Source organism: Doryrhamphus excisus, linkage group LG5 (genome assembly GCF_037039965.1).
Source record: "Doryrhamphus excisus strain RoL-2023G ecotype Guam linkage group LG5, RoL_Dexc_Guam_v1.1, whole genome shotgun sequence".
In the NCBI taxonomy this organism is placed as follows: Eukaryota; Metazoa; Chordata; class Actinopteri; order Syngnathiformes; family Syngnathidae; genus Doryrhamphus; species Doryrhamphus excisus.
In genome coordinates, this window is record NC_136361.1 from 23,225,618 (window position 1) to 23,240,015 (window position 14,398).

Sequence of the window (14,398 nt, forward strand, 5' to 3'; positions counted from 1 at the left end):
ATATTTTTCTCTCAAATTGGTTTACAGCGCCATTAACAAGTAAATAAATAATCATTTTTGACATAGCCATATATGCCTCATTAAACATTGTGATATTGGTTCCTCAAGCCTTTCCGGAAAATGGAGTGATATTTAATTACCGCGCTCTTTGTACTAAGTCTCATTGCTCAGTTGTTAGTTATTTAAGAATTAACCTTCTTGTAAACTACCCTCCACACTCAATCATCGGGACAGTTATTTTCTTTGCAGGGTAAAATACTGTGTTATTCAATCTTGTAAATGTCAACTTTAATTATTATTGTGATGCCAGATTATAAGGTTGCGGCAGGCGCCAGTGAGGCGCTTCTAGTGTGATGCTTGTAGAACAGCAGAAGGCACAACCTTATCTTGGTCATGCTCCAAACTGTCTGTCGGAGTTGGCCACGTGCGTCTAACCACCATTTCTCCACATTACTGTGGGGATTTGCCGCTAATGAAACAAGTCACAAAAACGCCGGGAAAAGGATCCGTATTTGATTCCGTTCAAATTGGATATGCAATGGAATGAAAAATCTGCCAAAATGTTGTCTTTATTACCGTCGGTGCAGATAAATGCTGTATCTAAATACCCTATCTGTATAAATGGATGCAGTGGAAGACAGTTGTGAGCCTCGTTTCCACAAAAGTAGCGGGATTTAGGTTCACGGAACTCAAAGGTTCTGTGTAGCCAAACGGCTTACATTCTGCTAGCAGTGTGCTACACTATTTATGCAGCTGATGCAGATCATTGTTGCACCTACACATCCTTATGGGTCGAGAGCTCTAAGAACATGCTATACTTGTGAAAGAGTATCAAGAAAATAAAGGTTGGCTGTTCCTGCGACTTATACTCCAGAGCGACTTATAAATGAAAAAAGTGTTTATGTTACAGAAACACTGGACACCTTTTCTGTTCATGTTTATTTTTTGTGCCTGTTCTCTAGTCTTTTATTGTTAGAACTTGCCTTCCAAGAGGACGTAATGTCTGTTTTGGTCAAGTAGTTTGGGAAATAAATTACCCTTATACTCCAGTGCGACTTATGTTTGTTTTTTTCTACCTAATTAGGCATTTTTGGCCTTGTGCGACTTATACTCTGCAGCGACTTATGTATGTTTTTTTCTACCTAATTATGCATTTTTGTCCTTGTGAGTCTTATACTCCGGAGCGACTTATTGTCCAGAAAATATATAAAAATATATATATATATATAAATATATATATAAATATGATGGGAATATTTCTGCAATATCCCAATTTTATCAAGCAACCCATGAAAATGCAGGGCAGAGTTAAAGGGAAATATGCAATATGTGTCACGTTTTAATAGCGTCAATTAAAACAAATGAGTAGTCACTAATCGTCCTTTTGGGTTATATGATTGGTCTAAATGATTGAAACATGTGCTGCCTGTAAGCAGACCGTTTTCCATTAGTTTTATTGGATTATTGTTATAGCACTGTATGGTATGCATGCGTTCGCCATACGGCTGATACTGGCACAGAAACAATAAAAGCAAAAAGACGATGACATGGAGGTTTGCGGCAAGTACGATTTGTATTTTGTTTATTTTTTCTTCAACGGGGCTGAAATGATGAGGCTATTAAGTATACTAAGTATACTTATACTGTAAATTCTGGGTGGACTGTATATTTTACTTGTATTATCGTGTGTTTTTTAATTACTACCGGCTCATGGTGAACAAAAACGAAAAAAAAAACAAATTGACTAAAAATCTGAGAATTTGCGAGGCTGTGAATGCTGTATCTACGGGGATCCACTCTGTAAAGTCGTCCTTTGCCACATTGTGTTTGAACATCACACCCTCGCTGTACTGTCAAAAATAAAAAATTTATTATTTCATTAATAACCACTGTTCATTTTGCATAAAATGTCTCAAGAGCCAAAATACAAATATAAGGTGTTCGGAAGACGTGATATGTAGTGTAAAAGCTGAGTGTTAGCACCGTCTTTGGTTATCTGTGTGGAGAATGCATCGAGTGAGTTGTGGCTGGCAGCAGCTACTGTGGGAATGTTGACTGCTTATGCGTTCTCGACCTAATAAAGCCATTGAAGTGAGTCTCTCCTTAACCGCAAACAGTATCTACAATGTACACCGTTCACTAGGTTTTATTAACGTTACCTTAATGAGGCAGTAGCCACCGCAAGAAGTACGCGGCCAGTCTACGTTATCTCGTCTATCCGTGATGAACTAATTAACGGTTAAACTGAACAGTATTTTATTCAAATCTAACATATTCTTTCCCGACTTGTGTTGCTTCCAGTGCTGTTTGGTCAGTTTGTGGTGTTCCATACATTGACCAGCGACCTTGTCGAGATCTTTGATGGATCCTCAACGGAATCACCTCTTCTTTCCTCCATTTACGGATCCCATTCAGGCAAGTAAAAAACAACAGCAAGCCCGTTATGATTATTTTTTGATGGGACAGTTTAGAGAAATTCTTGTAGTTTTTCTATACTTTGAGATGAGATGGTAAATGTAAATGTTGCTGAAGAAAACCCAGCTGAAAAGATGTAACAAAGCGGTCCAGTTATTTGTGGTCATTAGCATGAGCGGCTGTGCCTAAAAATAATTTAGACCGTGTCTCATTTGCTTTTACACTTCAGGGGAGACGCTCCCTTTGAGCTCAGGAAACAAGGTAACGCTCAAGTTTACCTCAAACGGCACCGACACAGCCAAAGGATTTCATTTTGTTTACCAAGGTGAGCGGCTCCTTTTCACAAACTGTCTCTGCATTTTTACGTGGACGCTCTTAATTGACTCTGAAAGCAAAATGAGCACAATGGCTTCCTTAGATTGTTTTTTAAAATGTATTTAACCAGGCACTCATGGTTGTAATTATGTGTGGCAGAGCAGAGTGCTGTGAAGTCAGAGTGCTTATCCAGGCAGAGCGGAAAACAATGACGAATGACTTGAGAAAAGCCTCGTGAGGGACTAACGATTCCCCTCGGCCTCCTTTGTCTTTCCATCTCTCTCCCCTCCTGTCTCCGTGTCGATCACGGCCAACCGCCGCTCCTCCGTCGATGCCGGCCTCTTTCCTCCCCCCCCCCCGTCCTCAGCCGTCCCCAGGACCAGCTCCACTCAGTGTAGCTCAGTCCCCGAGCCGCGATTCGGGAAGCGCCTCGGGAACGACTTTGGCACTGGAATGGTGGTGCTGTTTGAATGCAATCCAGGTTATACGCTGCACGGCGCCAGCGCCATCAGGTGCGAGGCCGTGCCCAATGCCCTCGCCCAGTGGAACGGCACTGTGCCCACATGTGCTGGTAAGTGGACTTGACTGTCCCTCTTTTTGTGCACACACACACACACACACACACACACACAGACATTTGTTTTCTGGTTCGGTAGGACGGAGAAACACAGCAAAATATTTTGGGGGTGACTGGCCGATCCTTACATATGAAAGCGATCTTATCTACGGGTCTTATCTACATACCTCCATAGAGGTCTGAAAGGTCAGCAACCCTTATGTTTGCCAGTGTATGTACTGTAGTACTATACTGTAGTATATTGTATATTGTCTATACCAGGGGTGGGCAAACTTTTTGACTCGCGGGCCGCATTGATATGACAAAATTTACAGGGGGGGCAGACTTTATATTTTACACGTAACAGTCCACCTGGTATTATTGTATCTGTAAAATTGTCATGCAATCTGCTATTATTATTTATTATTTTATATTTATATTTAAATATTTTAAAAATAATAAAATATTATAATAATTACAATGAAATTAAAATAATAATTATTATATTATTATTATGTAAAATATGCAAATATAACAATAATATATATATATAATTAATATAATAATTAGCATTAATATAATAATTATAATAATCATAACAGTTCTAATAATAATTATAATAATCTAATAATCTAATAATAATATTATTATTATTATGTGCTTGTGTCCCTTTTTTCAGGAGCACTTTGTAAACAACAGACCATGTCAAAAAACGAAATTGATAAAACCATCAAAAGGTTGGCTCAGGCCATGATGCCAGGTTGTATGTTGAGTTTAAATGAAATACTTTGGAAAGATTGGGCGGGCCGTATTCAAACACTTGGCGGGCCGGATGTGGCCCTCGGGCCGTAGTTTGCCCACCCCTGGTCTATACAGTACACAGAAGGTAATCACACAATTTGGTCCTTGATTTAGTCAGTTTGTTGTTCCTCTATCCTCTCCGTCGTAAACAAGCAACTGTGCAAATGCTAAATAATTACTACAAATGCTAAATACCTTGGGATTGTCATCCGATGGTCACTGATGCTGCAAACTGAGGTTTGTGATTCCACCCGAGGGCCTGGTTAGCTGCCACTCGGGGTCAAACTTATGAAACCCAAGAGACCAGCTCAGCAAAGAAGGTTTGGGAAGCGTAGGCGCCATGACTGCCCGGTTGGTTTTCTGGGCAATAATAGACTCCCCCGATGTAATCCGACAACAGCGCATCTTTTACAATTCAAAGCGTTGCAGATGATCTTCCTCGGGCTCGTTTAAAAACTCTGACACGTATTATCTTTCCAGTCAAATGATTTGCCATCATTTTCCGCAGCTGCTTATGTCAACGTGCAGTTAGGTCAAATTAACGGGATGATTTTACCGGATAAATAAAAATAAGTGACTGAATAACATTTTGCAACTTTTTTATTTCCTGCACAACTTGGAAGCTTCGGTAGCAGAGCGTACACAAATACTAAATCATTCAGACTGTAGAAAATCACAAGTGCTCAGACTTGCATAAGCTCTCAGTACTCGGATTCCTTCAGTGAGCCAACGCTATAAACTTCACTGTTGGTGTAAACACTTTGTGGGGCGTCAACAAGTAAGCGGCTCTCAAAGGAGTGTGTTTAATGTGTGCTTTTCAAATAGTACTTTTATTTCAGACATACTTTTGTCATGTGTCACAATACGGCAATAACGACCCACAGTGATGGATAAATGTCTTTGTTTCAAGGCAAACTCTAAACTTAAAATATTACATCAGATTTTGTCATGTATCATATCGATCGAAGGATACTTCATTAAAAGTTCCTATGAAGACACATCGGATGGTGCAAACAACGTCTCATAACGCGTCGGCCCCACGCTTGTCTACCTGCGGTAATTCTTGACTTATGAGCTCGCCACAGATTGAGATGGGTGGGGAGCTCTCATGCTTTTATGAGCCTCATGATTTCTAATCTTGCGCTACAAATTATGTGAAGTGACAGCTCGGGGGACTCAAAGGAGCAGTTAAATCAAAGCAAAATTGCAAGTCCCTCCTTGAAATGCATCTGTGGCTTCCCGTTAAGATTTTGGCTTCATGTTAGATGAATTTAAAGCTCTGGAAACCTGCAGTCAGCCCAAATTGTACCGGTTTCTTTTGGGGACCCCTGGGGTGACACGTATATGTGCCCTTAAATGTATTTACCCGGTGAAGTTGACAGGAAGTCAAGATTCATGCAGTCTTTTTAATGTCTTTTCTGTGTCTTTGAGACAACAACAGTTAATGCAAAAGCAGATATTACAGAACATAACAAGAATAGATAATACTGCTCACATTTTTGCCCTTTAATAATAGGAAACTTAATGAGCCAGCGAGAAATAACATGCCTAAATGATTGATACAAATACAGTAAAGTCAATGACGTCAAACACAAACATGATAGCAAACATGTTAGAATTTGCAGAATATGAAGTTCCCATAACAGATCACTGCATGTCTCAGGCAGTGGCCTCCATTTTACTGCATAGCATCATCACAACAGCATACATTATGAGTGTCATTTTCTCTAATGTGTCACTTCGAGCAACAGGGAACGGTCACCCCACCAGAGGATGTACACTCACTGTGAATTGTGGAAAAATGTATGGAATAGATACAAGTTATCAAGGGCATAAGGTGATGGGTCGAATAACAATAATGTATTTGCTGTGTAGGGAAAATTACTTGAATAAAATAATTACTTTGTTTCATTACATATTTTCCCCCCAAAATAATTTAAATAGTAATGAAATTATGAAAATACAATAATTGTGATATTGTTATAACTGTGCCGTGGAGAATGTTGCATAAGATTAGCCTGAGAGCTGAAGCCATGATTTTCAATTCTGTAGCAAGCAGTATTTCCTGGGAATGACACACACAGACTAGCTATTTAGCTTCCTGTGTTATAATCGTGAACGATGGAGAGTGCAGCAACATCCAGCTTGATGATTCAGATATTCGTGCATCGTAACGCAACAATTTCTATTGTCACTGTAAATCTTGAAATATCATACTACTAATCCAAGCACCAGGCCAAAGACTGATTATTGTTCCTTTTGAAGTCTAAATTGCAGATTTAAATGAGTAATATTACTGTAGTATTTTATCTACAAATGGCCTCCACAAATCTGGAATATTAACATTGGAACATGGTTCTCGTTCACGGCTACAAGATGATAGTAAGGGTAGTATCCGTAACGAGTTCAAAGATTCCAATATCCTTCATTATACGAAACCTACTTTGGTTTCCTTTATCTGTGAATGTATATTTCAATAGATTTTTTTGTGTGTGCGTGTGTTTTTTGGTTTTGTGTTGTTAATCATCATAAAAAAGAGCTTTGCTCCAAAGTGCTGGGTCACCAAAATCTTTAATGGACAGGAAGTGGAGCCAACACTGTAAAACACGAGTGGCTGGCTACAAGGGATATTGGCATCGGCGTGCAAAGCATTAAATAAATGAGAGCGGGTATTGCCCTTTTTGCCATCATTTATGTATTTTCCAATGTCACAAACAATGTCAATGCAATGTGGCCGTTGCCACCGATGGGACGTTCAGGAGGCTTGATAAATATTTTACTTCTGGCACTCGTAGAAATGAGGTGAACATGGAAGACGGATAGCGTTCACAGTTGAAAGATGTGATTTATGTTTCCTGCAGGGAATAGAATTGCACTTTAGGGCTGAACTGTTTATGCATGCTGCAAGACACAATTTTGTGATGCCACATAAGCCTCGCTTGGCATTAAATCATGTGGGCAAGGGTGGGAAACGCTGCTCAAAAAACTACCCAAATAAATGACAGACTCCGACAAAAATAGCTGCTTTATTGTCTGTTCAGGCTTAATCATGGAATAAGATTTGTCTGACGTCAAGCCGAGTGATTTGTCAGATAGTCATCGAACATACCGAATATGCCCGTGTCGCTTTAAAGTGGGAACTAAAAACCACTCGCTGGCTCAATTACTTCACAGTGACCCCACTTACCCTAACTCTGAAGGTGTGGGGACCACATCTGTCTCCCTCACTTTCCCCCTCGCTTTTTCCCAGTTCCCTGTGGGGGGGTGCTGACTGGCCGCAGAGGCACCATCCTTTCTCCCGGATACCCGGATCCGTATTCCAACTACCTAAACTGCGCCTGGAAAATATCTGTCCCAGAGGGAGCTGGCATTCAAGTGAGTTGCTTTTGTCCTCGGTGATGTTTTAATGACCTCGACGTAGCGTATTGGTTTTAGAAGCTAATCTCCCTCCTCGCTGTGAATATGTACCTTTGTATCGTTTGCGTCTTGTCTAGATTCAAGTGGTGACCTTTGCAACGGAGCACAACTGGGATTCGCTGGATTTTTTTGACGGGGTGGATGGCAACGCTCCGAGGCTTGGTAGCTACTCAGGTAAAACGGATACATGTGAATGTCATATGGCATACGGGATTTCCAGTCAGAGATCACAAGCTCCTGGCAGCAGCACAAATGTGACGACGGAGCAGATGACATTCGACTTGCTCTTTGAGAACGTTGCGTAAAAACCCAAAAGTCAAAAAACATCCTCACCCACGAAGGCCTCCCATCCCCCTTACTGATATCTTCAAAAAGTAGTGTCTGTTTCGAGATTACAGTACTCCCTTAAGACACCCCCGACCCCCTTGTGGGAAACCCTCTCACGCACGGGTTCCCTCGCGCTGTACCTGACTGAAGCGCACTGGCCACACCCCGTTGGCGCCACGCAGGGTGCGCCTGGTCTACAAAATCACAACCCAAAGACTCTGATTCTTTTCCATTTCAGAGCCTTTACTTGGAAGCACAAAGGAATTGAACATAAAGAAATAAAGCCTGTCACTTGCATCCGTTTATTTTTTTTCTTCCGCTTATCTGGGTCCGGGGTCGTGGGGGCAGCAGACAAGGAAACCCTAGACGTCCTGGTGCTCGGCCACCTTTTCCATCTCCGCCGGGAAGACACCGAGGCGTTCCTACGCCAGCTGTGATACATAAAATACAAATATTTCTGTGTGACATTCAACATAAACAAAGTGCACAATATGCTAATAATGCTAATTTTGAATCCCATATACACACTAACGGGAAGCTCGAGCGATTTACATGAGGAACACCCCCAAATGAGACATTTAAATGTCCATTCCACTTAAACAGATGACGCATAATAAACGTAACATGCTTTTAGGTTCAAATGTTTCACAGCTCAACAAGACACAGGACTCATACACACACTCTTGACTGACTTGGGGGTGTTAAAAATGTGTCCCCTTGGGGGGCATGACGGAGAATAATTGCGACCCACTACCTAAAGGTAACCTGGGAATACAGAGCTAAATTCTGGAACCGCCATTCCATTGTAATTGTGCGCTATTACTTTAGTAATTGGATTATAGTGAATCTCACTTGCTGCATGTCGCTTTGTTATGATATTTACATAAGATGGAGATTTAGAATACTTGCTCAGCACTGAAATGTGTAAATACACTATATGGTTATTTTACTGTATGCTTAATCATAAGGGGTGTCACAAGAGATGAAAACATTACTCATTTCTCACAATAAATAGATATGTTTATCAGAAGATAAATGAAAATTAACTTCATTTTGCCCGCCTTCATATATACGTATGTCACAGCAACAATTCCACAACTTTACAGAGTGAAAGGCCCCTCCGTTAAAGGGAATATTGTGTTATTATCATAAATTATTATTATGTATTAGTATATATTATCATAATATGTTGACAACAATATCACTTTGTGGCTATTTGTGGAACATTAAACATTCCGAAACGCACCTGCATTATTTTGTGACACCAGTTATGTTTTTTCTTTGTAATCTCATCTCGTTGCATTTTGTTTTTGTGGACTCAATCTCATGCACCAATCATCTAGTAAGTTGGGTCTCTGGTGACACCCCCTAAATGAAACATGGCCGTGTATTTCCACAGAATTCTGTTCATTTTCAAGATGCTAAGGACTGATTAGCATAACAGGTAAGGACAATGGCTAAAATCAATTGTGTATTATTGCAGGTACAACGATTCCCCAACTGCTAAATAGCACATCAAACAACCTCTACCTGACCTTCCAGTCTGACATCAGTGTGTCTGCCGCTGGCTTCCATTTGGAGTACACAGGTATGAGGAGAGACGGCTTGCCTGAAGCTTCTTGCTTTCCTTGTCACTTAGTTCTGTGGCAGGAAAGGAGAAATAAAAGTGCAACTTGTGTTGGGACTACAGTTACACACAGAGACATTTGATAGAGTGACAAGTGTGGATTTTTAGTGTTGAGATTTTTTTGGACCAAAAAAAAAATATTTATAGAACTTAATGCATACACAAAGTCATTCAAAGTACTAAATAAAGGGGTAGAACAGCCCTTCTGTTCTAAAATCACTTCATTAAATCTTCCATCCATTCCCTAAAAAATAAAAATAAAAAATAACATTGAAGAGTCCAGATAAAATCATTTGAGTTGCCATATGCACAGTTGAATAGAAGCGTGGAGTTGAACGTTGCCAAAATTGAGGATTGTCACACATCTTCTGGAAGGTTCCAGATTTGGTCAGTATACAACTGTAAAAAGAGTCTCAAAGTGACTAGTAACACATTTTCTTTGTAGTTGTGAGCCACAAACAATGATTTATCTGGAGGAAGTAGTTTTGCATGGGATGTGTTGTTTTGTTGTTTGATGCCGTGACAAAGTAAACATGTCACCTGCCATCAGTGACACCTAGATCTGAGTTTCATCTGCATAACTGTGGCAGGACACATTGCAGATGCATATTAGCTGGCCTAAAGGAAGCATGTACAGATTGAATAAAAGTGGTTCCAAGATTGACCCCTGAGGAACACCACAGTTCATAGCAAAAAAAGAAAGTGTACCACTGCTTTATACCACTGCACACTGCCGGCAGCTGTCAACTGTTGCCCACATTTACATCAGCTGTTTCACAGTCTTTACTGCTGGGATAGTCAACCTAACACTGGACATCTCTGACAGCTTTTTTATTTTTTTTAACCTCACATACAGCTTACTTGTACTGTGTATTGTGACTGGAAGCATACCAATAGACTGGACGGCGTCACGTCCATGTCGCTGGCAATTATAATAATAACAGTCATTAGAAAATGCTGTGTTATGGAGAGGCTTCACAGGTATTATGACATTTGGTGATTTGTTGCAGAGAACGTTAGCAGCTGCTTCTTGATTGGTGTTTCTGAGCTTGTAAACAAGGTAGTCGTTGGCATCTAAAACATTTGTCTTTCTCTGTGTTTGGAGTGTATGGATGCAATCCTCACTGAAGTATGCACTATGCACTACACATTACTACTACTACTGGTCCTGGCCAGTTGGGTTCACACATTATACCCGATATAGCGCAGATAATTACAACTTGGCATCGTTGTTAAATATTTTGGACGATACCACTCCAGCCAGCCTTACTTTTACTCTTTTGCGTCGCAGCTGCCATCTTCCACACATGTCAACATTTTGGAACGCATCCACGAAAATTGAGAAACAGTTGAACGCAGTGATTCAAATGGTAATGGTAATGGTTTTATTTCATTTGAACGTGCATCAGATTACAATTGAGTGCATCCCATAATCAGTTCCCAGTTCCACATGTCCAAAAGGAGTAGGAAGAAGCAAAGCTTATTAAATCCTACCCCTCCATCTGGTACTTTTACAATCAGTAACTGTTACATTTGTTCACTTCCTGCTTTCCATAATACATTTTAAGGGGTTTTTTTTTGTTTTTTTTTTTTTTAATCATGCACCTCGTACAAAAGTACGAGGTGATACGAGCATCCAATGACATAATGGGTACCATAGTAAGTGTCAATATAGTGATATATATAGCACATCATGACTGGTTCAAGACTCTTCATCCTTGTATTTAGCAAACATCAACTGCTTGTATTGTTTCTTGAATTGGCTCATCGTTGTGCATTGTTTGATTTCCTTACTCAATCCATTCCATAGTTTGATTCCACATACTGAAAAGCTATGGCTTTTTAACGTAGTCCGAGCATATAAGGAAAAGAAAAGGAAGAGAAAATACTGACTTTTTCATTGAATGTTATTTTGAGAAGCAAAACAAAAAGTCAGCTGTTTTGCTCAAAGGCACCTCGGCAGTGGTCTGGAAGAAACATCGCTTGTCTTCACAAAGCAGTTACACATCTGCATGCTTAGGACCAAAGGGGGTTTATGTGTCAAGGCAATTTTTGAGCTTGAATCTGCCACCTTCCAATCTCCGTTCAGACGAGCCGCCAACGTGCCCCCCCCCCTCCCCCTCCTCCGTTTAAAAATGTAGTCGTTTATGACCCAGTTCCACATTTCATTCATGTCTTGGCATGTTATGTTTTTCTTTACAGTAATGTATTTCTTGCTAATGTATTATTCACTAAACCTAACATTGACGCAATTGTCTTAATCGTGAGACTGCAGGGGATTCACATTTTATCTTTTGTTTCTTTTTCATTGACGCTATGAAAAAGTGCGTTAGACTACAAACGAGTCAAATCGCACACACTGTCAGTCGCCTCGAAACAAAAGAATCATAAACATAGTACTCCGTCACATAATCTTTCTTTGAAGTCAGCTGCGGCTGCTCGCAATCATCTTCTCACAATGAGTCCACAGTCGTGTCTCCTGCAGTTCCACAGTCCTTCATTTCCACAGCCTCCTTCTCTGCTGTAAATCCACGTCTCAGTGGGCCCTTCCTTTCTCTGCTCACCTCCTCCCCTATCATAGCCACCGAGAGTCCCTTCATTGTGTTGGCAATGCAGAAATACGCTGAAATAATTATATGCCGCCTCATTTTGTGAAAAATAAACTTGTTGCTAGGATGTGGACGTGAAATATTCAACTGTGAAGCTGGCAGCAAAGATGCGCTTCCAGAGCCAATTGAGTGTGTGGGAAGGGACAGCCTTTGTCATGCTAGACATAAACTCTGTTATGTTACATGTCACGCCTTTGGAATGCCAGCATGACATGCGGAATGAAACACCGCAGTGGCACCACGCTTTGGTTGCTTCAGCATAAACAAGCAAAACATGTCGCTGGTATTTGTACACCGGCTTTATAGAGTCTTTCTAAAAGTGGCTACTGTCAGTTCTCCACACTTACAGTCATATGTTGCGAGGCCGCTGCTCTTGTTATGTGTAAACTAGGCTGTATTCGTTCTTGTCTTATTTCCGTGACTTTGCACTTTGAATATTTGTCTGATCATCAGGCAAAAAAAACGTTTCTGGTAGCGTGTGTGTTTAGAATGAATCTCATACAGCTCACTTGTACTGCTGATTTTTCACAACCAAACTGTAAGAAGATATTTTAATACGTTACATGAATTTTTTTACATTGGTAATATTCTCACGGCATTGAATCGATCACAACTAAACTATTCTGCTTGCTGATATAGTTCATCTTCAAACAGCTAAAATAATGCATAAGGCTAAAAACAACCAATTACCTAAAAATGAACTACATTTGAAACACTTCTATGCTAAGACTACGTTAAAAAGCCATAGCATTTCAGTATGTGGAATCAAACTATGGAATTGAACCAGTCATGATGTGCTATATATATATATACTTTATATATGGTCATATCACCTCGTACTTTGGTACGAGGTACATTATTTAAAAAAAAAGAACAAAAAAAAAACTTAAACTGTATTATGGAAAGCAGGAAGTGAACAAATGTAACAGTTGCTGATTGTAAAAGTACCAGATGGAGGGGTAGGATTTAATAAGCTTTGCTTCTTCCTACTCCTTTTGGACATGTGGGACTGGGAACTGATTATGGGATGCACTCAATTGGAATCTGATGCATGTTCAAATGAAATAAAACCATTACCATTACCATTACCATTACCTTTCCAGACGTCTTCGAATACGTTTCACTTCTCATCCGACCAGGCTTCATCAGTGAAACGATGAGAGGCGAAATATCTTTGAAGACGTGGTCGATTCAATGTCTGAGAAAACGTAGACTAGTGAGAACGTTCTCGGTCCAGTTCTTATAATATCGTTATATGACTTATAACAAGGCCGCAAAATAGTTATTAAAAAAAATCCTTTTATTGATTGAGATTACCTTGAAACATTTGTTGTTATGTGGTTTCAGAGCAATTTCTTGGATGCTCATATGGAGGAAATATGTCACAAGCAACACATTCAGTAGACATCTTGTTTCAAAAAATGCTTCTTTGGATGATTGTTGTCGTCCACGGAGGGGGAAATCCTGTCTATCTCTATTGTTACCGCATTTATCTAGGTCTCCTAAGGCCGGCGAAATGATGTGGTTTTGTATCACAAATGCAGTCCCTTATTGTGCGCCATTGAAGTCATTCTGTAGAAGCCAATGTTCTTTCAGTTTCAGTAAGCTACGGTAGAGAGACCGAATTTGACAACCAAATGAATACACAACCAAATCTGACACACAAAGGAAACGTCTGTATAGGATGCAATGTGCTGGGTTTTCCGCTATGTTGGCCTGATTTATAATGTCTGTGCCTTTCCAGATTCTGTTAATAATGATTTATGAAATGACAGTATGCTATTAGGGGCACAGTCATTTATAACACTACACCATTGCCCACGGCTCTCAAGCTACTTGCTACTCAACACAAATATGTGACATGTTGGGGTTGTTGTTTTGGTTGCTTCACTGGCGGGACATGAATTTGGCACCTGGACCTCCATGGGGCGTCCACCTCTAAATGGTACCACTATCACATCGCTAATGTACAAGCCATAAATAATCAACATAATATAACAAGGCATGGCGTTACAGCAGGGTTCCTTTATTTGGGTTCTATTTGTCCAAAGTCTAGAATGTTTCTTTAGAGCCAGTATTCATTGCATGTCTTCGGGCGAGAGGCGGGCTACACCGTGGACTGGTGGCCAGCCAATCACAGGGCACAAAAAGACAAACAACCATTCACACTCACATTCATACCTATGGACAATTTGGAGTCGCTAATTAACCTAGCATGTTTTTGGAATGGGGGAGGAAACCGGAGAAACCCACGCATGCACGGGGAGAACATGCAAACTCCACACAGAGATGGCTGAGGGTGGAATTGAACTTGGGTCTCCTAGCTGTGTG

The 14,398-nt window shown here is 40.4% G+C and overlaps 1 protein-coding gene across 3 annotated transcripts in view; it reads left to right on the top strand.

Moving 5' to 3' along the window:
- LOC131105461 (CUB and sushi domain-containing protein 3-like) overlaps positions 1 to 14,398 on the top strand; it is a 234,974-nt gene that overhangs the window by 122,744 nt on the left and 97,832 nt on the right. For all 3 annotated transcript variants that reach the window (XM_058053596.2, XM_058053597.2, XM_058053598.2), the window contains exons 32-37: positions 2,302 to 2,415; positions 2,645 to 2,740; positions 3,098 to 3,301; positions 7,338 to 7,462; positions 7,582 to 7,678; positions 9,315 to 9,419. In XM_058053596.2, coding sequence (XP_057909579.2) covers positions 2,302 to 2,415; positions 2,645 to 2,740; positions 3,098 to 3,301; positions 7,338 to 7,462; positions 7,582 to 7,678; positions 9,315 to 9,419 — 741 coding nt within the window. The remainder of the gene's footprint in view (positions 1 to 2,301; positions 2,416 to 2,644; positions 2,741 to 3,097; positions 3,302 to 7,337; positions 7,463 to 7,581; positions 7,679 to 9,314; positions 9,420 to 14,398) is intronic.